We start from the raw sequence: 25,933 nt of genomic DNA on the forward strand, positions 1-25,933 counted from the left end.
AAGCCAGTGCCATCTCATGGAGACTGCGGGCATTTTCAGATGAAGGTCATCGCTAGGTTTGGGAAGTATGGAGTGGAGAAGCATTCTGATGGACTGCCCTCCTCTGATAAATCTGGGACCCTCTTCACTCTTGGTTTGTGGCTGCTGGTGGAGACTGAAGAGCAGAGATAAAGGGAAGCTTGGGGATGACACTTTCTAGATTTGTTAAAAAATTATTATAGGACAAATCCATGGGGTTTTACAGTGAGTCAAAGGTGAGACAGGGGAAAGGAGAGTTGGCAGCAACATCAACACTATGGACACCATGACATTGGAAGGCAGCTCTCCTGGGCTGATGACAGACTTGAAGCTGCTCTAGGTAGGAAGGTGGCTGTCACTGGAGGTGTGGGGCAAATTGACAGGGAATAAAGTAGGACGGGATTAGTAGGTACTTTGATACAATAGCTGTTTGTGAGGAAGTAGCTTCTATAAAGTGCCCATGCTTTTATAAAGAACTTTTATAAAGAAGTAGCTTTTATAAAGAACCCACAGGTTCCCTGCAGTGCTGGCAGTGGTGTCATCCTGCCAGAGGCCTGAGGGGCTGTGACTTGGTCTGGCTGAGCCTTGAGAGTCCCCTGCACTCCCCGTCCCAGTGCTGCAGCACTCCTCCCGGGAAGGAGTTTTCCCAGCCGCAGTCTCAGGGTATTTTACAGTGGCCTGGATCCCCATGAAGATGCGTGCACATCTTGTGGGGTTTCCCAAAAAGGCAGTTTGCCGAGGTGTCTGTATCGGCACTGTGAAGGAAGCTGCCATGGGACACAAGGCAGGCTCCAGCGTACCTGAATCGTTAAAAAGCAGGAAAGACCCTTTCGAAGCAAACGCTGCTCTTGCTGCCGGCCTCCGCAGCGCCCACGCTGCCCTGGGGATGGACGGGGCGCGTTCGCCACTACAGGTGCGGGCAGAGGGTAAGGACCAACCCGGGGCGGGGGCTGAGCCGGGCGCAGCTGTTCTCGGCCGGGAGGGGCGGCGGGGCCGGCCCCGCTGAGTGACGGCCGGGCCGGGGCCGCGGCCGGGGCTGGACCCCCGCCCCCGGCAGCGGCGGAGCCGGCGAGGGCAAGGACGCTCCGCCCGGGCTCGGCTCGGCTCGGCTCGGCTCGGCTCTGCTCGGCTTACAGGTGCGGTAAGCTGGCGGCGGCGCGGTGGGCCCGGCCCGGCCCGGCCCATATCTGGGCAGAATATTTGTCCGGCACCGGGCGGCACCGGCTCGATATAAATAGCGGCCGCTGCCTTCCTAATTACGCCGGACGGGGTGGGGGGGGCTCTGCCCGGGTGTTGGGTCTCCCTCCCCGCCTGCTTCCCTCCATGCGTGCATGTCCGCCTGCCTCTCTCTGCTCGCCTGCACACTTGCCTGCCTGCACACTTGCCTGCCTGCCGGCAGCCGTGCCCGGAGTGGGGTGCGCGGAGCCGGGATGCGCGGAGCCGGCGGCGGGCGCTGCGGCAGCCGGTGTTCCCGGGATGAGGGCGGCTGTGTCCTTCGGCAGGCAGCCGGTGTCTCCGGGATCTGAGAGTGACTGTGTCCCCCGGCAGGCAGCCGGTGTCTCCGGGATCTGAGAGTGACTGTGTCCCCCGGCAGGCAGCCGGTGTCCCCGGGATGAGGGTGGCTGTGTCCCTCGGCAGAGGCAGCGCTCACGCGTGTCCGCGGCAGTCCCCGGCGGGGATCGAGGGGGTGCTGGAGCGGGGAGGGAAGAGAGGGCCCTGCACCACGCTGAGCGGGTTGCAAAGGGCACTAAGAGTTCTTTTTTATTTTTTTAATGCCAATGCGTTTGTAGTCCTGGGAGGTCTTCTAGGAAATTGTTTTCCAGACAACGGGTCAATAGAAAGCTGTGCTGCTTTTGTAAAGGAAAAGTAGAAACTAGCAGGAGGAAAGGCTCCTTGAGTCCTTGTGGTGTATTTTCCATGGCCACACTTTGTCCAGCTTCAAATAGCCATACTTTCTGTAGCTGTACTTTGTCTGCTTTGATTGAAAGGCACTGCTTATCCCAAAGTTAACATTTCTTCACTCTGATGGACACAGCTTCTGGGGGGAACTCATGTGCCATCCTGATGTGCTCATCTACCTGCTTCTGGTTTTGAAATGGTCACGCATGGTTTGTTGGGCAGAATCCTTTGTCCTCTGCATCCCTTCTGGGCCAGCTGCTCCACCCTTATGTGGAGGTCCTCTCTACTTGCTTTGCATCTTTCCTTGGCTATTGGGCCTTGAGCCAGAAGGGTGCTCAGCCCTGTGGCTGAGGTTGTTTTTAAGTGTACATAAAATCCCTGCTGATTGCAACCTGGGGAGAAACATGGAAGCAAAGTTGAGGTGGTGCTTCCCCAGAACTCTGCCCCATTCAAGCATTGTGCAGCTGAGCAGCTTTCCCAGCTGGAGGTGGTATCTTCATTTCTGCAGGCCTTGGAGGATTATGTGGTGGTCTCACCTCTCTCAAGTGCCTCATTCAGATTCAGTAGCCAGTGTACACCACACACTCATTTCTGCTGAAACAGTACTCATTTTGCTACAGTATTCATTGGGCATCAACACATGCAGGGCTTATTGGCTGCACCACTTCCTTTCCATCCCCTCTGCTTTAGCCACGCTAGCAGTGGGGTGGGATTGGGACACGCAGACACAGGTGTGTTAATGCTAACAGCTTGCTGTGCTTTGTGCCTGGCAGTCTGGCAGGGCTGTTTCACAGGACATGGCCATTGTCTATGGAAGGCACCGCTCAGTGCAGGGCAGAAGCCTTTCTGCTCCTGTGTTCACATTACACCCATCGTATCCCCTGCCAGAGGAACAGGGGTGTCCATCTGGGGACTAACAGGAACTCAGGAAAGAAATCCAGGATCCCTTTTCAGAGTAGACTGTGCTGTCTGCAAAGTTTCCAAGTGAAAGGTTCAAGTTACAGAGGGGAACTGAGCGCTCGGTGTCACTAATGACTTAAGTGTGCCCACGCACTTTTCATTGGGATTAGTAATTAAGCAACTAAGTGCATGCCAGGTGCATGAGAGAACCTCACCCCAAATAGGAGAACACATAACTGTGCTTTACAAGTGTGTGCCTTAAAAAATATGTGAAGTGGCAGAGATACAGCTGGGATGCTTTGTGTCAGGGCTTTGGCAGGTCTTGGGCTGGTCACCAAACATCCAGGCTATTTGCTGGTGAGAAAGACCACTTGGTAAGAGCCAGTACTGAGTTGTGTGGCTTGCAGGCTCCAGGAGTGTTGACAAGAGGAGGGTGAGGAGATACAGGCGGTTTCTGAGTATCAGGACCTGAATCCTGACAGAGGAAGACCTGAGAGAGGAAGACTCAGGAGAGGGCAACCAGCATGAGACTTTTCTCAGCACTGTTGGATAAAGGGAGAGGTCACTTTGGTTGAGCACAGGGAGCCCTCCATGGTGCGTGCATGACATCAGACAACAAGGTGTTTGCTGTGGAGCTGTCATGTGCAAGAGTGGGAATGTCAGCTCTGGCATGAGGATACCCACAGGAATGCAGTGTCATCATCAGTAAGTCTTGTCTATGGCCTATTGAGCTTCAGGGTTGCTGCAGGTTTCTGGGTAGTGAGGATGACTCCAAACAGTGTCATGTGTTCTGCATGGCTAGCATGTCACTGGGAGAGGCAGAAGTCACGGTGTTCTTTAATAGATCCAAAATGCCTTCTTCCAGATGTTTCCTTTCAAATATGAATTTCAGGATGTCTTAGGTTAACAGCTGCCAGTTGGGAGATTTTTACCAAACCGGAGGATATCTAGACCTTCCTTGGAGAAGTTTAGGTTTCCTGAAGGGACAGCAGACTCTCTGTTGGGTTTGCTTAGGCATGAGATTTTGCCAGGAAGCTGAGGCCTCAGTGTTTCTAGTTGATGGCTGGCTTGCCTGAAGCAATGAGAGTGTATGCTGAGCTCTGCTTTCTGACTCCAACAGGACAGAGCTTCTCACCATCTGGAATATCCACTGTCTTTTCTCTGTCCATACTCCTCATCCAGGGAATGAATGTGCTGGCACTGCCAGCTCTGCCCTGGAAAGAATAAGAGATGAAGATATGCCTGATGGGCATTGCTTGGTCAGCAGAGGCTGGGGACATCAACTGTCTTGTAGGCTCTGTTTTATTAAGAACTGTTCCAGATGATGCTCGGTTGCTCCACAAGCTGCACAAGGGCTCCTCAGTGTGAGAAAGCTGCAAAACAAGGTACTGTGATGGTCTCCTGGAGGCTGAGTGACTCACTGTCATGCTGCAGGAGCAAGGAGAATTTCAGTCGTGTTGAAACTAGTAGCGGTTTAACTGTTTCAGGGGAAAGGGAGCTAAACCCTCTTGTGTTGAACTAGAATCAGAATTCAAACTGATGAGTGCAGAAAGCAAGTTCTTGTGAAATGTAGGGGGTCAGCTTGCAGCCCAGTTCCCATCCTGTGTAACCTCCTGGCGTTCAGAGGAGGAACCTGGACAGTTGAACATACCTGTGCATTCTTTTGAGACCAAGTCAGAGAAATTTTGTTTGGGAAGGGAACTCTGGAAGTTCCTTGTCCAGTGTTCTCCTCTGAGCAGGCCTAGTCCCGTATTTAGATCAGTTTCCCCCAGGCTTTGACTAGTTGAGCGTTGTACACCCAAGGATGGAGATTCCACCACCTCTCTGAACCCCATCCAAGGGCTGCACCACTTCTCCATCAAGGAGGCTTCCCCTTGCCTCAGGCTGTTTGTGTTGCCCCTTCTGTGCACCTCTAAGGAAAGTCTGCTTTTGTCTTTAGAAACCCTTTCCCTTTAGGCAGCGCACGACTGACTGACTGCAATTAGATTCCCTCTGCAGCATTCCTCTCTCGATGCTGAAAAAGTCCAGTTCCCTCTGTTTCTCCTCACAACTTATGTGTTCCAGCCTCCTGCCCATCCTGATGGCCCTGTACTGGTCTCCCTGCAACTTGGGAAGACCTGTTTTCTACTAGGGGACATCAAGTTGGATGCGGCATCCAGCTGTGTGTTAGGAGGAGACCATTCCTGTAGCAGCCCAACTACACTGACATCCCTCGTGAGCAGGGTGACTGGTGATAGCAAGAACACAGTGGTCAAGACTATGATTGTGTACAGCTGTGTTTTGACACTGGGGATGGATCCAGCTCCTCCTCTGCTCTGCTCTGCTCTGATTTCGTAATGGGTTTTTGCAAAATTCACATAGATTCGTGTTTTCAGGTATGGTCTCAGTAGGAGCTGATATTCATCTTTTCCTCCTCTGCTACTGGATCTGGCCATGATCTGTTGTTCAGTTCTTGAAACTCCAAGGAACTGATGATGCTGGGTTGCTCAGTGACTCAAACATCAGGGTGGCTATGGAGTCAGGTTCTTGCACACCCACATCCAAGTGTGCTGGGATGCAAGCTCAGGGTTTGAAAGTTGTCCTATGAGCAGCAGAGTCAGCAGAGACTTTTTTGTCCTTCATCCCTACTGGGGATTTTGCTGCTCCAGCTCTACCACATGTCACAGCTACCCCTCCTCCAAGTGCTTCTGGTATCCCCTGTTTTCCCTTAGATCTGTCTGCAAATGCCCCAGCTCTTTTTCATTCCTTGACTGTCATCCAGAGGAGAGCTCAGGGCTGACAGAGCCTTTGCACACAAGTGCAGCTTGATGATAAATTAGGGTTTGGGTCCTGCATGAGATTTCATTGAGGGTTAGCTAATGGCTTTAAGGTTTACCAGAGGACTGACAGGCCACATAAAAACACAGTTTTCATTTAGGAACAGGCTGGAGCTGATTTGCTCCTCTCATCTGCACAGTGTGAGTCTTGGATCTACCCCTGGGTGATTCACTGAGGTGTAAGTGTATGCACAGAAAGTACCTAATTTCTGTTGAGTTTAGGGAAATGGTCACTTGAGCTATGTATTGTTCCTAAACAAACAACAAACAAAAAACCAACCAACCAAAACTAACAAGCCCAAAAAGCAAACCAAAAAAAACCCCACAACTCTGGCATTTATCTTTAAAGTTATGCTACAAATCAAAGAAAAGAAAAAAGAAAAAAAAAAGTTGTAGCAAATGCAGAGGGCTTGGTTGACATTGGTTTGTTATTTTTAAATTACAAAAATAATAGCTCTAAACTTTGACTCAGGTTTATACTTAAGCTATAAAAAAAACCACCCTCATAAATCAAAATGCTGTGTGAGTCAAATAGGGACTGTTCTGAAGCCACGAGGGTAATTTCTACCTCCACTGCTGCTTAAAAACAGTTTTTATCCTGAATAGTCTTCTGCCTTCAAATTTGGCAGTTTTTCCAAGAATATTCAGTATCTAAGTTGGTGACATTTGGCCACCTCCTTATGCCAGAAAAGAAGCCCCTTGATCTCCTTTCAAATTTCAGCCCACAGAAGAAGTTTTGCAGTAGATTTGAGGGTCGTCTAGGACAGGGATCTTATTTTTTTCAGTCATGGCTCTTATCATGGGCCAGAGTACTCAGATTTCCCATTCTCTGCCTTTTGGTGGTGGATCAGTGATTATGTCCAGTATCGTACAGGATACTTTTCATTTTTGCTTGTTTTCAGCATCCATATATTTGTTCAGCAGATTTGGACTCTTCAGAAAGAAACTATTCCATCCCCTTCGTAATCATAAATGTTGCCTGTTTTGTTTTGTTTCGTTTTCCTATACTCCTGACAGGAACGGTTTTCCCTGTAGATGACCTATGTCTATCTCCCCATCCAATTTAATTTTTCTCCTTTAACATTTTTAATGATCATCGTGGATTCCCACCTATGTGCTTCTCAGACTTACCAAGTGTAAGCGTTTGCGCTGCCTTCTCATGTGTTTGACAAGTTCTTTGACCAATGAGACCTAATATCTTGCTCTCTTGGTAGTCTATATGAATTTTTATGTTTTCAGGTCTTAAAATTGTAATAGTGTTGGTCCTGTACAGTTTCTGCACATTACTTGTGTATTCTTTTGTGATGCTTCCTTAGCTGACTGAATGAAAAGTGGTAAGTTTAATGAAAAATAGAGGGAAATCAAAGGCGCCGTCTTATTTGAGCACTGCAAATAGATATGATGGAGATTTGTTGTGAGTTATGGTTAACTCTTCCCTCCCTGACTGTTTAGCAATTCGTGGATTTAAAATTTGAATGTAACACTGCAGATGTGCTGGAGGATCTCGTTGTTTTGTTTGAGCTCAGCTGGGGGTAGGACCGGTGTCAGGCTGTGCTTGTACCCCAGCAGGAGCCAGGGAGAGCTGTTTGTGGCGGTGGTTGTTTCAGCACGCTGTGTAAATGAAAATAGTTGTGCTGAGGCAGAATTTACCTGCTTTCTTATTTTTGGCAGTACAAAGCCCTCTTGCCATTTACAGCAGATGGGCTCTTTTGCTTTTTCTCCCAGCACTCATTAGCAAGATAGGGGTAGAAGAGGGCTGGGAGGTAGAGATAAGGGAGAGCCAGTGAACATGCTGGTCCTGGAGGCTGTGCTGGAGGACACGATGCTGAACAGCTCGTTCAACAGGCAGGGGAGCAGCACAGAATGTCCCGCTGCTGCAGGCAGGGCGAGTGCTCCAGTCAAGCAGTGCTCCTGATGTGCTCTCTGCGGGAGCTGTGCGAGCTGCAAGCACCATCCGGCTGCATCAGCAACACTGTGAGGGCACTGTCCCCTCCCAGCAGCTCTGACTGGGGTAGGTGGCAAACAAAATTCTCCCCACAGAGATTTCAGCTCTGTTTCAGCAGGCTCTGCACCTGTCCTCAACCCTCAGGGCCTTTGCTATATGCAGCCCCGGCTTCATATCTCTGCAAGATGCTTTGAAACCTGAAGCGTTTTCCAGAAGTGTTGCCTGTGTGCACTGACATCCGACGTCTGTCCTGCCTTTCACCTCTTGGTGCTGACATTTCTGTCCTTCTGGTGGGAGACAGCAAGGTCAGCCCTGAGGGGGCTGCGCTCTGGTCCCAGATAAGCCATGCTTGCAGACCAGCCTGGATTGCTGGGAAGTGACTGCGGCTGCCTCTGGGAGTAGTTGTCCTCACGTAGCCAAGACAGAGAGTGCCATGTGCATGGCAGGTGTAGGTATTTTAAGCCATTACGGGAAATTTAGCAGCCTGGGGTGGGCTATCCTCTGCCTTCCTGCCTACTCCTGGCTCCAGCTCCTTCCACAGCAAAAGGGTCAAAACTAAAAATCGCATATGAAGTGCAAACTGGTCGTGGTTCGTGCACTTCAATCTAAGGTTGCGGTGGCACAGCACATCCCCAGATCCGAATCCAGGCTGCTTTTCTAGGATCTCACTCATCAGCGTTCAGGGGTAACTGCAGTAAAGGCTCTGCCCTTCTCTATGCCAGCAGGAAGGGCAGTCTTGCAGAGGATGAGCTGCTGGATGTGGCTCGTGGGCTGACTGGTGTGGTTGCACAGCTGCTGCATGCCAGTCTCATCTCTCAAGGAGCCTTGCACTGACTGCTGCAGGGTGTTGGTAAAGCACAGGCATGTAGGAGTCCCCACTGCCTCTTTTACCCAAACCCATGGGGCCCCACCACGTGTGGTCCCTCCTTTACCCTCCTGCTGCCCTGGATGCCGGTGCCCACAGTGACCAGATGGTCACTGCATGGAGCAAACCAGCCCAGTGAAAAGCTGGGTTTCACCTTCTCAGCCCCCAGCTCTGGGAGCTTCAGGGGCTGTTTCTCTCATCCAGGAGGCACCATCTCCTGGCACTTCACCTCCTAAGTGGCGAGTGGCAGGAATGCAAGCGATGCAGGAATTGCCATCACGCCAGTGGGAACCCAAATGTCTGACCAGATGACAGCTCTAAATTTAAGGGCTTGCCGTTGAGCAAGCATGTGTGTGTTACTGTGCCCTTTTGTGACCAAGCTAAAGATAATTTTCCTATCTAGAACAGCAACTATGTTGTAACTTGTATAAGGAAACTTCTCCACTAATGAAGAGCAATGATCATAAGAGCATAATCTGTCCCTTGAAAGATGTTTGGCTCCTTAAAAAATGCATAGACCTTGCTGTTATTTTAATGTAAATGTCATTACGTTAAGGGAAGAGCAAAACTTTGGGAAAAGTCACTTTATAATATCTAGAGTTCAGTTTTCTGCACAAAAACTGAGCCAGAAAATGTAAATATACAGACAGTACTATGGAACAGAAGGAGACTGTCAGCAAAAGAGCAGAGTTGGATACAGTTTTGTGTGTTGTATCAACCTGAACATATTAAACACAGTGACCCTTGCAGAAGGTCCTCTACAGTCTTTTTGCTTGCAGAGGTCCACTTACACGTGTGTGATTGTGTATGGCATTTTATATTGGGAGATGTGGGCCACCCCTGGGTCAGCAGGAATTATCCACATGGGCCATTCAGTACATTAGTCCCACTTCTCTTCTTGCAGGGTTGGTTTAGAACATGCAGTAGCACACACAAGTCATCTGCTTAGCTGGCAGCTGCTCAGATGTGTTGTCTCAGGGAAGGTGGGTTTAGCTGGCAGCCTCCTAGACGTGTGTGAATAATACTTCCTGATCTCCTTGTGGCTTTAAAACACAGGCAGAAGTTCTGTGCACTGCAGCCTCATGGAGGGTTGCAGGGCTCAGAGGTACTCAGTGGTGCTACAAATCTGGTTTCCCATCTGGTGACAATGTTATCTGGAGTGCCAAGTGCAGGGAGGTGTTACTGGGGGCTCGTAAGGACATGAGAACCGCAGACTTCGGGTTTATTGATGATTTCTGGTTTATTGTTCCTTCAAGGAAATAAATGCCTAGGACACCTCATTAACATATACCATTGCTTGCAGAAAAAACATCTGTAGGCAGGGCCCTGTACAAAGTTCTTCCCCAAAGTGCTGCCCCATAAGTCTGTGATGGGGCAATGAGCTGCTGGGAGTTATGCCACTCTCATCACCATGGACTGTTATGTGCATGTAGGATACGGGTGGGGAGCCCTGAGCAATCTGGTCTGTCTTAGAAATCAGCCATGCTTTAGGCATAAATCTTCTGCAGCTCTGGGGTGTTCAGTGTTCCCCAACCAGACAGGCTACAGTGTCATGTTTCACGTGTTCAGTCTTGTTTTCATTTCAGGTTCTGTTTCAGCATAAAAGTGAGATCCACGAGACTCCTCCAAGATGTCCTACAGAAAGGAGCTAGAAAAGTACCGAGACCTGGATGAAGACAAGATCCTTGGAGCTCTGACAGAGGAGGAGCTCAGGAAGTTAGAGAATGAACTGGAAGAGCTGGATCCTGATGTAAGTGATTTTTGACTGAGATTTGCTGGGTGATAAATCTCCGTAGTTGTGGGGGAATGGGCTGCATTAGTAATCTCTATTTTAGTGGGAACCTTTGCAGATCCTTTGGGATCCTTGGTACTCAGTGCAAGAGTGGAAGAGACTGGCTGCAGGTGAGCAGAAGTTTTTGCCATTGGAAGCCCAGTCCAGATGTGTGTCTTTGTTTCTGTTTTCCTGCTCTTTCCCCAGCTTGCGTGCTCAGATGTGACAAGCACTGTGATTTGTAGCACCAATATGAGCCAGTGCTGGTGCAGGGCAGTAAATCTGCACAAAATGGATCTCTCTTTCTGATCAGGCCACCTTGGAGGGAATGTTTTGTGGTTTGTTGGGTTGTGGGGTTTTTGTAACAAACTTCAAATGGTCTATATTTTCCTCCATTTAGGCAGAAAGCCAAATCCCAGAGTTTTGCAAAGTGGGGCAATTTATTTTTAGCAACCTCCCAACATCAGCAGGAGCTGCATATATGCAAACATGGGGTCTGCTGGTGCCAAGCTGATGAAAGGTTTTTGGAGGCAGCATTGTCCCACGGCCCTAGCAGGGGATGTGCAGAGCCAACTGGCAGGCCTCTGGGTTATGGCAGTGTTATATGATGAGTTTGGGCACTGCCAAGTGAGAAATTGTTCCTGCAACATGCAGTTAGTGTTTCTGAAGTAAATGACGGGACGTGTAGATTGCATCATCAGTATTTTTAATTGCAACATAGGAAAATATTTAAGAGGTGGCAAGCTAGCTCCCAGGATTAAATGTCTGGGCTGATGGGCTGTCTCAGTTCCAGCTGCCTCAGAAGACACGGAGGCAGGCAGCATTCTGTGAAAGATGCAGAAAGGTAAAATAATTGTGGACAGCTGTCAGTACAGCTGTAGTCTGAGAGCAGAAGTTAAAGCCTGAAGATTGCATGGTTACCTCTCACAGCATGAAGCCTGAGGAAGAAAACTGTCTCCTACTCCTCCCTGCTTGGACATTCACAGAGTTCTCCTCTGTTGCCCTCCAAGGCTGCCTGGGTCTAATTGCCTCCTGTTAGTAATTTTCCTTCCCAGGCTTTTCACTGAAACAGATTTAAATTGTAATGGACTACTTTTATCAGGTGGGCATGGAAAAATCAGTGCGTTGTTCAACATCACCTTGAATGTCTTAAAAAGTAAATGTTGACTTCTATCCAGTAAAGCTTTAAAGAACATGCTTAGTGTCAAATCTGGGAATAGTCTTACTGCATTAAGGCTGTTCTATATTTAAATATAAGCAGGTGTTTACGTGCCGTATGTGTCAGGCACAAAGCAACTTCCCGTGGTGGTTATGTGACTGAATAGCAAGGAGGCAGTTTGAAAACAGGCTGAGGTTCACAGGGGTCTTGTTCTGCAACCGAGTGACCTTCTCTGTGAGACCCTGCCTGCAGTTTTGTGAGGGACCGTGAAGGGCAGAAGGCAGCACCATGACTCTCTGGTCTGGTCTGTGAGAAATCATGAGATTTCACTGAGCTGATTCTTGTTGGGACATATGGGGTGTGTGGGCACTTGAACAGACTCAAATAGGGGGTAGAAGATGCCTGAGAGCCTCCAGAAGAAAGAGCTGGAGCTGCAGTTGCAGAGAACATCCATTTGGCAGCATTTGAAACTGGAGCAGGGAAGGAACATCACATGTCTTGGATGATGTGGGAATTAGTGGGGCTGGATGGAGATAACCTTTTACACAAGGAGAAGTGAATTACCCAGCAATGTGGAAGAAAGGCAGTGCAGTGAGGGAAGTGGAGAGGGGAGAGTGTTTGATGGATGGAGATCACGGCCTGCACAGGTAACCTGTGTTTCTCCCCTTCGTGTCTAGAACGCCTTGCTGCCGGCAGGGTTGCGGCAGCGGGATCAGACGCAAAAGCCACCAACTGGCCCCTTCAAAAGGGAGGAACTCATGGCCCACCTAGAAAAGCAAGCAAAGGACATTAAAGACAGAGAAGACTTGGTTCCTTTCACGGGTGAAAAGAGAGGTATGGTCATCCTCTGCACTACGCAGGGTGTATCACAATGAAGGCACAGGAGAAGGGTTGTGTCTAACCTGTATTGCTAAAACTTAATTTTGACGCCACTGAGGTGGTGAATCTGCTCTCTGCTGTCTAACCCCTGATAAACTGGGGTGTGCTCAAGAGGTCCCTGTGCCTGCTGATTTGGGTACTACTTGATATATTGTTAAGTACTGGACAGAATCTGTACCACTGTGCAGCCTCAGTCTGTCCCCAGCTGCCACTGCAGCTGTATCAGGCTCTGGAAACGACATCATCTTCTATCCTCTCGTCTTGTCTCCTCCTCTGCCCCATCCTCCTGTGAGCTCTGCGTGCTGTGCTCCATGTTGCACTTTTCCTTTCACGCTCCATCCCAACACTCTGAGCCTCTCACCATACAGAAACTCCACAGCTCTCCACAGCTGTGATGAGTCCCAACAGTTCCCTTCTAATCTCCATCACCTCTTAACAACTGCAGTTTTATTTCCCAGCCTCCTGCAGGTCACATTTGTGTCTCCCTGCACCATACCCTACAGCAGCAGCTGCACTCATGCTCTGCATGGCCCTGAGTCCTGTCAGCAAGGTTGCCTCTTCTCTTTCCTCTGCTTCTGGCATCTTTTCCGGTTCTCCTCGTACATGACCCACCATGCAAATAACTTTCCTTTTCCCATTAGCACTCTTAATGTCATCTGACATGGGACATGGGCTAGCCAGTCCTTGCTTCTGGGTTTGATAAGCTTCTCAGCATTTCTCTTCTGCTGTTGTGTCTCCCTCTGTACCATGGTCCCCCTGCAGCAGATGATCTGGTTGAACACTGTTCACATTAATGGTTGCCCTGTGTCAAACAAGAAGTGCATGAAAATGTGGACATATTGAGGAGGTTTTCCAACTGAGGTCTTTCCTGAAGGTATCTCCTTACAGAATCACATGGCTCTCTTAGGAAGAGCTTGTGTTAAATCTGTTCACGTAATAAAACCTGAGGTGGTATTTTTAGACTAAAAAGAAGAAAAGAAAAATAAATTAAAAGAGTAAATTGAGTGCAATCAGGAAGACCAGTTTAGTAATTTCAGACATTCCCTAGCCCAGAAGATAGAAGCAGCACTCTGCAAGGGATAGAGGTATTTCAGACATCTTGAGTCTTCAGCTTCTGGTCTGAACTCCTCATACTTCAGCCTGATATGATCTCAGATGCATTAAACATATTTTCACTTGTAACACGCTGTTGAGAGGAGACACTACTTGCATTGACTGTGAGCCAGAGATGGTAAATTACATATTCACAGCTGTGACAGAGCTGTAAATAAATCACCACATTTGGAGGGTGATTTACTAGTTTGTCCATGGGAGGTGCTCTCCCTGGCCGTGCTGCTGGACAGGGTAGGAGTTGGGCTGTTCATACATGGCATAAAACACTGTGTTAACATTCACCATTTAATTTAAAGTTCAGTCTTGTAACAAAGCATGGCTGAGACACGACACTTTCTAGAAGCAAGAAATTAACTATTAGTTAATTAAAATTAACTTAGAATTAAACCACAGAAATTTTGGTGAAGAAAAGAGTTACTGCATGGACAGGAGAAATAAATTTGCCCAGTTTCTCCTGTTCCCTGCTGATGTTGCACAGACCAGACAGTATGTGCAGTCTCCCAAGCCATGCATTGGATGGGACAGGGGTTCCAGATCTCCGCACCGAGCCAGTGCAGATATTTTGCTGCTGAGTACCCAGAAGATGCGTGGCTCTGCAGGCACACATGACGCTCTGCCTATTTTTGTGAGAGCAGCTGTGTCCCAGGAGGCAGATTCCTGCCCTCTCTGTCAGGGTGACAGCGCACAGGCAGGAGACGAACTGTTGTGCAAAAGGCTGTTTATGGCAGCCTCCATTTCATACCGGGGAGCCTGAGGTGCAGTTGCTTCTTCCTTGAGGCTAAATTTAGCCCCTTCTGTTTCTGCACACGCCTGAGCAGCAGGATCTTTGTTTCTCCCCTTTGGTGCTGCTGACTCTGATTTCAGAGAGGGGACAAAAATAGTCCTGGCTGGCATGCCAGGCCAAGCATTTTGCACTTGCTATCTCTGCAGTGATCCTGGACTATTTTAGGGAGGGGACTGCTCCAAAGTGCTCCGAGAGCCCTCCTCCTTCTACTCGAATCTCAGCAGCACTGGGTTCACCCAACAGGCTGCTCTCTACTGTGGTGTGTTAAAACACCACAAGCCTCTCTCTTTTCTTTTGGGCAGTCACAGGTTGGTGAGATCTCAGACCTGTCCTGTTCCATCTCTATGAAGAGATCTGCTGCCCTTTAGTGGTGCCCTTTACTGGCTGCTCCCAACTCCCAGTGGTTTGGAGCTGGGAGCAGCCAAGCAGTGCCACCAACCCTACCCACTGCCCCATGCCTAGGATGCAGCCAGCTCCAGCACAGAAAGGGTCATGGCTTGGCTGGTGATCACCATGGGCAGTGGGATGGGGGAGTGCCAGGGAGCCCACTGTATTCAGAGCTGGGCTGGAGCTGCACCACTCACCACACACCTTCTTGTCCTTCTGGGCGCCCTTCTTAGGAAAAGGCCATGAGCAAGCAACCGAGATGCCAACTTTATGTTCCCAGGACCTGTTGATTTGCACCTTTTCAATTTGAACAGACCTTTGAAAGGTCTGTTCCTTGGCTTTTTGCTGTCCTGGGAGATAAGGCACAGAGGTCTCTATCTGGCATGCCCTTTGCAGCAAGGCTGAGCTAAACCAGCTGCCCCAAGCCTGATCCTTCTTGCATCCTTTGTGTTCACTGAACTGCTCTCTCTGCCTGCTGCCAGATCCCTCCACCACCTCCTTTCCACCCTCTTTTGACGGATGTGCCGTCTACCCTGCCCATATGCACTTGGAGTTAGCAATAGGAACTGTCTCAGTGGCAGGACTGATCCCGCACAGTGTTGGGTCCAGGCTGCTGGCCTCTCTTTGTCCATGTGAGAGCTGGCAAACCTTCACCCCTTTTGTGCAGCCTTCAAAGAAGTGAAGTCCTGCAGAGCCCTGCTGGTGTGGCTTTGGGTGCTATGCTATGAACAGCCACGATCCTGGACAAAAGTACTGTGGGGCTTCTGTAGACAGAGCCTGGTGAAAGGGCCCAGCTCCACGCTGGAGGTGTCTGCAGGTGCCTCCTGGCCCACATCACAGCAGCACTCAGACCAAGCTGGGAAGGGATTCAGTGTATCCCCTTACTTTTCTCTACGTTCTTGTGCCCCTTATGTCCTTTCCACTGTGGGTTCTAATCTCAAACCATGGAAATGTGTCTGCACAGCTAGCTGTGGAATAGGTGCTGCAACTACACTGAGAGTGACCTCACTTTGCATTTATAGGAAAAGCTTGGATCCCCAAGCAGAAGCCAATGGATCCTGTTTTGGAAAGTGTGACTCTGGAGCCGGAACTGGAGGAAGCCCTTGCTAATGCCTCTGATGCAGAGCTCTGTGACATTGCTGGTAAAATAGTTTCACAATAATTGTGCATTCAAGTAGTTCAACTATTAAGGGTTTTTTATTTGTCCTTTTGTGGGAAAGGAGCTATTGTATTTTTTGCTGTTTATCTGAATGCTGTCAGTTCTGATAGTACTTATTTCTTTGTTAAAAAGAGTTACTCTCAGCCCATGTGATTTAATCAGGAGCATGGACCAAAGCTGAGGAGGGAGAAGAAGGATTTATCAAGGGAACAGTGTGTGCTGTTCGATATCTTCTTGTCTCTGCCACAGACTATACCTTCAAGAGCAAAGCTTTCTTCAAACCAAACCTTAGGAAACAGTCAAGCACATGGAATATGGATTTCTTGTGGGACCTACTAAAGGAGCTGTCAGGTTAGAGAACTCTTTCACAGGGCACTCAGGGCTGCTGTTTGTTAAAGAGCTTTTTCAACACATTTTTAAAGCTATGGATTTCTTGTGATTTGTGCAGCCAGTCAGTCAAATGACAATACTGGTCTCTTGCTGAGGCCCATAGCATGGACTTAGCTCTGTGACTGGGACAGGGCATGCCTCGGCCAAAGGAGCATATGGACACCCCACGGCGTTTTACGGAGCTCACATGTGCCCTGCTGCTCTAGCAGTCAATGAACCTTTCAAGGATACTGGCTTCTTTCTTCTTCCAGTTTTGTCTCTTTCAGAATTCCATATTCCCTAGAAGTGCCCTCCTCTTCAGAAGTCTGTAAGAAAGTCTGTAAAATAAGTACACCCACTAGACATCTTCTATATAATAATTCAGTATTTCACCTTAGAAATGTGTTTCTGCATTAGGGCTTCCAACATATGTGCCCTGTCCAAGTACTGATTGCATCTCTGGATTTTGCTTTTTTACTATTATCCTAGAGTCCTTAAAAGCCCTATCATATCAAATCCGCCTTTCTCCGTGTCTGTGCAGCAATTAGTTTTCCAGGGAAATGCTATTCAGGGCACCTTGTTCAGCAATTGCTGGGAGAATACACTTGAAGTGGCAGCAGTAGTGATGTGATACACGCTGTCCTGAAATCTCAATATTGACAGTGACAGCCTTGCTCCTGCCTGTTTAGCAGGGCTCATTTTACTCCTGCCTGTTTAGCAGCAATGATCGTCAGCTGTGATGTATTGGATCCCTTCCTTGGCAAGGCCAGGAGGGCGGCTCCCAAGTCATCCTGGAAGGGCTCCCCTGCCTTTGGTCAGCTGAGAGAGACAGAAATGGGATGCCTTCATTCTGCTTGAGTTCCTTTGGAGAATACACAGCAAGCACCAGACTTGGAAACAGCAGGTCCCTCTTGTCGACCAGCACAAACTCAAACCCTCAAAGCCCCTGAGAGGTCATGATAGCAGGTCCTTGCCTCTCTCTGCAGTCCAGATACTCACACTCCTGGTGGATGGAGAGATTTCATTGCCCAAATAAGCTGTGTTTTGGGGGGTATGCATGTCCCCAAGGTGCTGAGCCTGCAAATGACTTTTCCAAGCTGTGTTGCACCCCTGAAAATTTCGTCTGTGGGAACACAACACAGAAAAGGAACAGCTAAAATACAAACAAGCAAACTCAAAGTGCCCAGCCTCACTCAAGAGTTTCAAATAGAGACTGCTTGGCTCTGTGAGATCCAGCTGGGGATGTGCTGTGGCCACGGGGAAGTCCACTGACACATTTTGCTGCAGAGTGTCCTGCCTGTGCAACCCCAGACCTGGAGTCACGATGAGCTGTCACCATAACACATGCTATTCAGGACCTGGGCTTCAAGGATAGCCTTGTCCTGCAACTTCCAGCATTTCTAGGCCAAAGCAACGAGAAAATGGTGACAGACTAGTGCCAGCCAAGCCTAAGAGGAGCAGCTCATGGGAACGCAACGTGCTTTTGTGGTGGCATACTTGAATTTTAGGGAGAAATTTATTACATTGACCACTGTGTCTGTCCACAGCTTAAGATTTGTTCAAGATGTGTTCATTTTAACCCAGGCTTGTTTCTGGGTAAAAACATGCTGAGCATTGCCATGCTTCAGGTGACAGTCACCTCATATGTTGCTGTCTTGGCATCGGTCTGGCTCTGTGTGGGGCACAGCCCATTTCACAAACTGGGTGACAAGAATGTGCAGGCTCCTGCTGGACTGGGCCCCTTGCATTAAAGCCTACCAATCACATTTTTTTTGAGTGCTGTACTGTCTTCTCCTCACTATTTTTGTGTGTTACCAAGTCAGGAAGGCTACTTGGAAGCCTTGACTGTGTGTCTGTTTGTTGTCCACAAGCTGATGTTCCTTTTCTCCAGTGAATCATGCTACATTGGAATAAATAAGGGAGCACATTTGAGCCCTGTCATGTATTTAGGGGGGCTTTGTCCTGCCTTTGCATGTTGTTCCAAGCTTGCACAGGGAAAGGTAATACACTACTCCTGTCCCAGACAGCATCTATGTGTCTTTTCCTGGCTTTGGAGCCTGCAATAAGTCATGTTCTCCTTTTCTTTTTCCATAGCCATCCTTGGCATGCACACCTTGATGAGTAACCAGCAGTACTATGAGGCACTGGGGAGCAGCACCATCGTGAACAAAGAGGGGCTCAACAGTAAGTGATTTAGAGCATTAGCAGGCTGCAGCAGTTGGCTTTGAAGCTGCTAGCAGAGGCAAAGTGGGAATTATTTTTAGGCTGAAGGTTAGAGCCATGAATATCAGAGCAGCCTGTGACTGCTGGGGCCACCTCTGGTGCATCCTTGCCTTGTGAGAGCCAGCATGGTCTCAGCCACTTCCCTGGTGCCGCCGGGGAGCTAGCACAGCCCCGGGAACAGCCCCATGGAAGTGGTCTGTCTTTCTTCTGTCACCCAGATTTGGACCTTGAAGGTACTGGCTGTCCTGTGACACTCATCTCGTGTCTGTTTGTCAGGTCATTCTTCCATCTCCCATGTTTCCATCTCTGCTTCTGGAAGAGGAGAAACACATCCAAAGAAAACATACTGCCGCTCAGGGTGCTTTTGGTTTCATATGTGTTGCTTTTCACTTGCAGGTGTGATTAAGCCCACACAGTACAAACCAGTTCCTGATGAGGAACCAAACTCAACAGACGTGGAGGAAACTCTGAAACGAATACAAAGCAATGACCCTGATCTTGAGGAAGTCAACCTTAACAATATTATGGTACTTGCTCCTTTCTCCCCTCCTCTCTTAATAACAGGCTGGAACATTTGAACACAGAAGGCAGAGGCCAAGGCTGTTTTGCTGCACAGAGCAGTACCATAACAGAATGTAGCCCAACAAAAAACACCAGTGCTTCCCATCCCCACTGTGGGCAACAGGGATTCTTACCTGGAACAAAGGCTTGGGGTTGGTAGCAAAAGGACTCCTCTAAGTGCCTGGAAGAATGAAGCTGTGTTGAGGGTAGTTTGGGGAGACCCCCAACCCCAGACTGTCTGGTTAAAGGCATTCTAGGTTTCTTTGATGATTCAGTCAGGCATATTTGGTGGAGGGGCTGTTTATGTGTATTATAAAATGGTGGGGAGATAAAAGGCTTCTTAATCCTGACACTTGCCATGAAAATATGAAGAAACCTTTCTTTTGGGTGGCCCTGTCCATCTCCCACTCATCCCTTCTGTGGAGCTCTTTTACTTCTTGTAGAAAGCAAGTCAGGACATAGCACCACTTCTTACGTTGCCTTTAGGACACATACATCTATGGAAAAAATACAGTTTCTGTTCTATGAGGCCTGTTGAATGATGGCATAGCCAAACAGCAAGAACATGGTTAACTGCATGTGCACATTAAAGACTTTTTTGCCATGCTACCTGCACCTTTCCATAACAAAAGTATTTTTACTTTCATGTATTAGATTCTGGCTAGTGACCCTGTCCCTTGAGGACACAAGGCTGAGGGTCTGGCAGGCAGGTACTATTTTTGTATGTTAAACTCATGACTTTGGGACATGGTTTGGAGAACAAAGGAGTGACAGGGGAGACTGTAAGCTACTGGGTTCTGTGTTATGGCTTTGCAGACGACTTTTGAGTACTGGTGGTTCCACATGGTGGGATCCAAATGGTGTGGCAAGAAGTCCAAGGCGAGGATACCACCCACTTACAATGTTAGGTGAAAATTTGTGCATTTGGGAAGGGTATCTAAAATGCTTGGTAAGTGAAAAATACTCATTTTGAAGGAACTCAGAATAAGCAGCATGGATTTTTTTTTTTTCAGTCTGATTAGACCTAGCACGACAAATGTTAGCCTGAAAGATGCTGTATAAAATACTCAGAGGTGTCTGATTTGTGTTACAAGCAGATCCTTTCAGGCCTTTCTAGATCAGGCCCTGTAGGTGGAAATTTTCTGAATAAGACGTGAATGTTACTCAGAGCTGTCGTTGTACCAGGAAGCACAGGAGCTCTGTGGGCTCACAGATCCTAGTTACCTCCCCACAACACCTGTGTTCCTACATTGCTCAGTTTCTGGGCAATTAAATCAAACAATCAAACAGCAGAGACGTGGCTTCAAATCAAGGCAGTGAGCTTTTAGCAGAGTACAACATGGGATGGAGGCATTGCCGTGCTCCTCAGGCCACGCTGATTAAGCAAAAGAACTTGTTAAAACTCTTTTCGACACCTTCCTGAATTACTTCGCTGCATTTGGTGATTTGACCTTGATGGGAAATTAGCAATATCTTTTAAATGTGTTGCTTATTCCTTCATACAGATGATGGCCTAACATAAGTTGCCTGCATTTCCTTTCACAGAATATTCCCATCCCGACTTTAAAGGCTTTTGCGGAAGCGCTCAAGAACAACACGTATGTGAAGAAGTTCAGTATAGTTGGGACACGGAGCAACGATCCTGTTGCTTTTGTAAGTACTTGTGGGCTCATTATCCTAATGTTGTGACAGGAGCTGTTCTCAGGCAAGGTGTTCTCGGCATGACTGACTGACTGACTGGTTCTGCACCTTATGTCACGTTTGGCACGTTCCATACCTCTGGTGTTTGGTGCAGGTGCTTCAGTTTTGGGAGCACTAGTGGAAGTCAGCAACTGACAGGCATTGGTTCCTTCACTTCCTTTTTCAGCTACAGAGACTTCAGGGTACAGTCCTTTAACCCCACTCAGTCTCACAGTGGTCCTAAAGGACCTCCCAGAAAAGGAGCACGGGACAAGAACTGGCTCCCTAGTGGCATTCTCTAAAAGCAGTTTGTCTCTCTCTGGAGGTTCCTTTCTGTTGGTACAAGGATGTGTGCTGATGTGTGCACACCTCTTCCTCCCCTTGCACACGTCTGCTCCAGCTCTCCTTCGTATATTCCTTTGTGCAGATGTGTGCAGAAGGACTCTCATGTGTGGCCTCTGTAGGTGATAATGGGTCTTTCTGGCTGCTGTGCGTGATCCTAAGTATCAGTGGGCATGCAGAGAGGTGTGGAACATTCTGCCTGGCCCTCATGCTACCTTCCAGGCTGCATCTTTGCATACTTCTCCAGCACCATGGCAGCTAATTTTTGCTCACCTACCCAGGTGACCCCTACCTACCTCCACACACACTTGTGCAGCACTGGTGCTACGTGAGGGCTCCAGGGGCACTGAGCAGGGCCAGGGTAGCTGTGGGGCCAAGTGCTGTGGGTACAGGTCAGCCCTGCCACTTGGGCATCACCCTCTGTGCCTTCTCTTTTGTGACACAGATGAATATTCCCACACAGTTTGTACGATATGAGATCATCTGATCAGGTCAGGGGGGTTGGGAGTGTTCCAGCCCACCTGTGGTCTTACCTGCTGAGGGAAGCAAAAGTCATTAATATGGTTGTGCTGCCACTTGGGAGGACACCTTGGATGTAGAGAACCCCTTGTTCAAGACAGATGCTCCTCTCTCTGCCTGCTATAATGGGGAGCATCTCAGCCCCGCGCAGTGCAGGCAGGGACCCAGTCAGGTTTTGCTGTGGCCTCCAGCATGCTCATGTTCAAGAATCCCCCTGCAGCGGTGGGGCAGCCCCTTCACTCTGCACAGAGCAATTCCATCTGGTGGCAGTGAAACTGCTCCGCACACAGGACCCTCCTGGAGGCGAGGGGAGCTGAACCCCTGCTGCCCTGGGGTGCTCTGCCCCTGCCAGTCTGACTGCCAGTTCTTCCTGCCCACAGGCCCTGGCAGAAATGCTGAAGGTCAACAACACGCTGAAGAGCCTGAACGTGGAATCAAACTTCATCTCTGGGTCAGGGATCCTTGCTATTGTTGAGGTGCTCCAGGGCAACACATCGCTGGTAGAGCTGCGCATCGACAACCAGGTAAAGGGGGTGACAGCTCTGGGCAAGGGAGCATGCCCTGGCTGTGGGGAACTGAGTGGCTGGTCAGGGTGGAGGCTGGCAGCTCTCAGCCCCCAGTTTCTGCTGCAGTTTCCTAAAATGCAATGGAAAGCGAAGGAGACCTGTAGAGCGTGCAGATGCCGTAGCAAGTTAAGCTCCCTGAGAAACCCAGAGGCTGAAGCAGCTGAGCTACGGGGAGCTCAGGGACAGATGACTGGGAGTTCAAAATCCTAGTTTCTCCAGATGTCTCGTAGCTGTTAATCTGTCCAAGAAATAAAGTCTTTGGGCAAACGAACTTGTGGGAATGTCTGCTGGAGCAGCTGGAGCCACTCAGTTGTACCAGAAACAGGCCAGTGGTTTGTTTTACCAGCTCCAAGTCAGAAATGTCAAATGAACCAGCAGCTCCAGAGAAGGAGGGAAGAGGTGGACATGACAGATCTAAGTGCTCACTCTGAATCACCCTCTGACGTGATTTTCTGTTGATTTTCTGTTTTCTATTTTCAAAAGAGCCAGCCCTTGGGCAACAAAGTAGAAATGGAAATCGCAAATATGTTGGAAAAAAACACCTCCCTACTGAAGTTTGGGTACCATTTCACTCAGCAAGGTCCCCGGCTTCGTGCCTCCAACGCTATGATGAATAACAACGACCTAGGTGAGTCAGGTTGGCTGCAAGCCAGGAAGTATAGGAAGGCCCTGTGGGCGATTTCTGGTGGGATTAGGGCAGAACTGCCCACGTGAAAGCTCTGGTAGATGTGTATGAATTAGAATCCACCTCTTGAAGGGCCTGATGATGATTTGCCCTTCAAGGAGAGGGGCAGCCTTCACCACCTGGTCCCTCAATGCAGCTGCTGTCGGGCAGGCAATGGGTTGTGCTCCAAACTTGGAGACACTGGGCAGCTAAAACTCCAAGAAGAGGTAAGGATTTTTGCAGTGACAGTGGGTGTTGTTGGAAAGGAGCAAGAGCTGCTGATGCGGTTCGGTACAGCTTGTGCTACAGCATATGGCACATGGGTTATGTGCTGGCGCTTGTGATTCCTGCCAACTGCTTGTCTTCCTCCAGCTTCATTCCCACTTTAACAAGGAGATGAAAAGTAGTAGAGTTGAACTTGGACAGCAGTAGGATTTGGCCCATCCCCTTCAGTGAAACAAGCTGGAACTGTTTCTAGGGAGACGTGGGAAGCCACGTGGCTGAGTTATCTTTATACTCTCAATGAAGTGATCAGAAGAGCTTGTGAAGCAAAATGTGGGCAAGCCTGCAGACTGCCATTTCAGAGGCTTTCCATTGCTTGGCTACAGGCTGCTGTGGAGCTCTGGAGATCAGGCCAGCAGAGCAGCACTGGGCACAGCTAACACACCCATCACACTGTACTCAGCGGCTGTTATATCGGGGCAGATGATAAATATGTGGTGTTTTAAACACAAATCACACAAATAAACCTTGTGTCAGCCGGTCCTCTGCTCCTAGGAAGCACATCCAAGCAGAGGTATGTGCCAGTTCTTCAGGGATCACACAAAATACCCAGTCTCATGGTTCACTGCGTATTTATTCTGCCTGTGGCTGCATTCCTGGTCACTAGAGAGCTGCACTGGGAAAGGCTTGCTATTTCCTGTCCTTTGGAACAGAGCAAGATTTTGAACGACTCTGCAGCACCTGGCATTCAAAGTAATCAGCTGAAAGATTTAAACCTAGTATTTTAATTGTTCCTGCTGTTAAGGAGATGAATTCACAACTTGCCTTCCATGTTAACAGTTGTGCATTTTGCCTCTTTGACCATTAAGAACTGCATTTTTGGACTGATTTGGTTCTTGTTTGCAGCTCATACTCATCAGTCTGATGGTCTCTGGCAATAGAATCTCAGCTCTACAATGTATAAGTACAGAAAAACTTTATTTTCCTCCCTGTCAGCAATAGCGCTCTCCTTGTGCTCCACTTCAATACTTTTGCTTATCATCAGCTGATGCTACCAGAACATGGTTTTGGTCCCATAGCTTCTGTTCTCTAAGATACTCTGTATGAACCATCTATGAAGGATTTTACATTCATCCTCATGAGCTAACTTTTGCATCCTCTTTATAATTTTTTTTGTTGTTTTTCTTTGCACATATTTCTTGAAAAGTCGTGAATGTAGCTGTCAGAGGTGTGAATCAGTTTTAAGGCTAGATATGAGGCTGCTTTGACTGTGTTAACCATGATCAGAGGACTGGAGCCTAGAGGCTCAGGATAAGAAATTATATATATTTTTTTAATTTTTTTTTTTTTTTAAATTTTGAAAAGGCAAGTGAGTAAAAACTAGCAAATGAAAAACTGTGGCATGCATCTCCCATTGTTTCTACATCAGTTAGCATCTGATGATGGACTGGCCAAAATCCAGTTACATAGATAAACTGTGTGAAATACAACTGACTGTAGAATAAGGGAGGTAAGGCTGCAAGTAGCTTCTGACCTTAAAAACCCATAGGGAGAGAAACCTCATCTTACCTTCCTTGGTTTTAAACTATGTAAGGCTGTGCCTGCTGCTTAAAGCAGGTATTCAGAAGCTGAATATCCTGTTTCTCTCCTGTCAGAAAGTACATCTCTCAACTCCTTTCCACAGCACTAAAGCCAAGCCTGCCATCCACATTTTCCCACTGCCATGACCGACTCCTCTTTCTTTTCTTTTTCAGTGAGGAAGAGAAGACTTGCAGAGTTGAATGGGCCTATTTTTCCCAAGTGCAGAACTGGAGTGTAGTGCCTGGCTATGGAGGTCATTCCCGGTGATCTGTGCTGCACTGTGGAAATCTAAAGGCAATAAGTGCCTTGACAGAGTATTTGTGGTGCCTCGGTTCTGTTTTATGCACTAACAGTTTAAATTAACTAGTGGCTATAGTTTTTATGAAGATTTTATCCAGTAGGACTGGTGATGTTTTCTGTAGAGTTGGAAACTATTCAAGCCAATAACAACCTGTCAGTTTTATGCAATCTCAGTTTAGAGCACATCCCAGTGTAAAAGTGACTTTAATTACCCTGGGACTTAATTTTATATAAACTTCCTGCACGGTGTTTCATAAAGTTAGGATGTGGTATGCATGAGTGAAAGATACAATTGTTTCACACAAATTATAGAAGTATTAAAAAAATACTTTATTTTTTTCCAAGTTGATCTCAAGTAACTATAGAGGAGCAACTGTTTAACAAGCACTTCTACTGTCTGGAAACATGGCTAATTTCAAGAATTGTGAGCTACCATTTTTTACCGACATTTGCTGAATCATTTAATTGGAGATGCTGCTTCAAATGCATCCCCGTGTTTCTTAGTAAAAAACCTGAACTCCACCCCTGGCATAAATGGAACTTAAGGCCACCAATTATAAAACAGAGTCTCAAAAATCAAGTGGTTCAGGATGGGGTCAATATCCTTCAATGCACATCTGAAGAAAACAGTTACTTTTAGAGAAGTGATACAAATTCTAACCCCAAAGAGATGGCCAAACTAATCAGCAAATGAGAGCCTTCTCTTTTAATTCCCACTCCTTTCAGCTTCTTTATGTTAAAAGCATTTGTCCAGATATTCGCTGGAAACAAGTCAAATTCTCTCTTTGCTGTTTTGTCTAGATGACCATGACCACTAATTAAATTCTGTTCTGCTAGGAATTGTTTCTTTTTACTGCTGTCCCTTACGTCCACATAAATGCAAGAATAAATGTTGTGCCCTAGAAAGGCTGTGAAGTGAAATACCCACAACTCTGAACTTGCACTGCGCACGGTCTGACAGCTTTTTGTCAGTCTACACCCGTCATCTAGCCTGGGAGGAATTCCCCACAGGCCTTTGTGCGGCTCCCAGACACGCAGTGGACTGGACCCAGCACCATCACATTCGAAAGTCCCACTGTTAATGTGGGTGGGATCCTGCTTCCTAGCAAGAGTTTCCTGGAAGAAGTGCTGCTGGGCTGAAGCCTTAACCTTGGTCAGATGACACGTCCCAGAAAATGTTCTCTGTTGACAGAAATCTCCCTTTAAATGTC

At 48.0% G+C, this 25,933-nt stretch overlaps 1 protein-coding gene across 1 annotated transcript; it reads left to right on the forward strand.

Annotated features, from left to right (window-relative positions):
* Positions 1-1,095: 1,095 nt before the first annotated feature.
* On the forward strand, positions 1,096-25,668 carry TMOD1 (tropomodulin 1). The gene is made up of 10 exons (XM_027884682.1): positions 1,096-1,154; positions 10,030-10,193; positions 12,051-12,207; positions 15,559-15,678; positions 18,159-18,248; positions 18,684-18,814; positions 20,394-20,501; positions 21,770-21,913; positions 22,439-22,583; positions 24,596-25,668. The coding sequence occupies exons 2-10, from the start codon at positions 10,074-10,076 to the stop codon at positions 24,658-24,660; spliced, it is 1,080 nt and encodes a 359-aa protein (XP_027740483.1). The 5' UTR covers positions 1,096-1,154; positions 10,030-10,073; the 3' UTR covers positions 24,661-25,668.
* Positions 25,669-25,933: the final 265 nt, after the last annotated feature.

The sequence above is a fragment of the Empidonax traillii genome, unplaced genomic scaffold (assembly GCF_003031625.1).
Source record: "Empidonax traillii isolate 1590-97213 ecotype Southwest subspecies unplaced genomic scaffold, ASM303162v1 scaffold152:size925058, whole genome shotgun sequence".
NCBI lineage: Eukaryota > Metazoa > Chordata > Aves > Passeriformes > Tyrannidae > Empidonax > Empidonax traillii.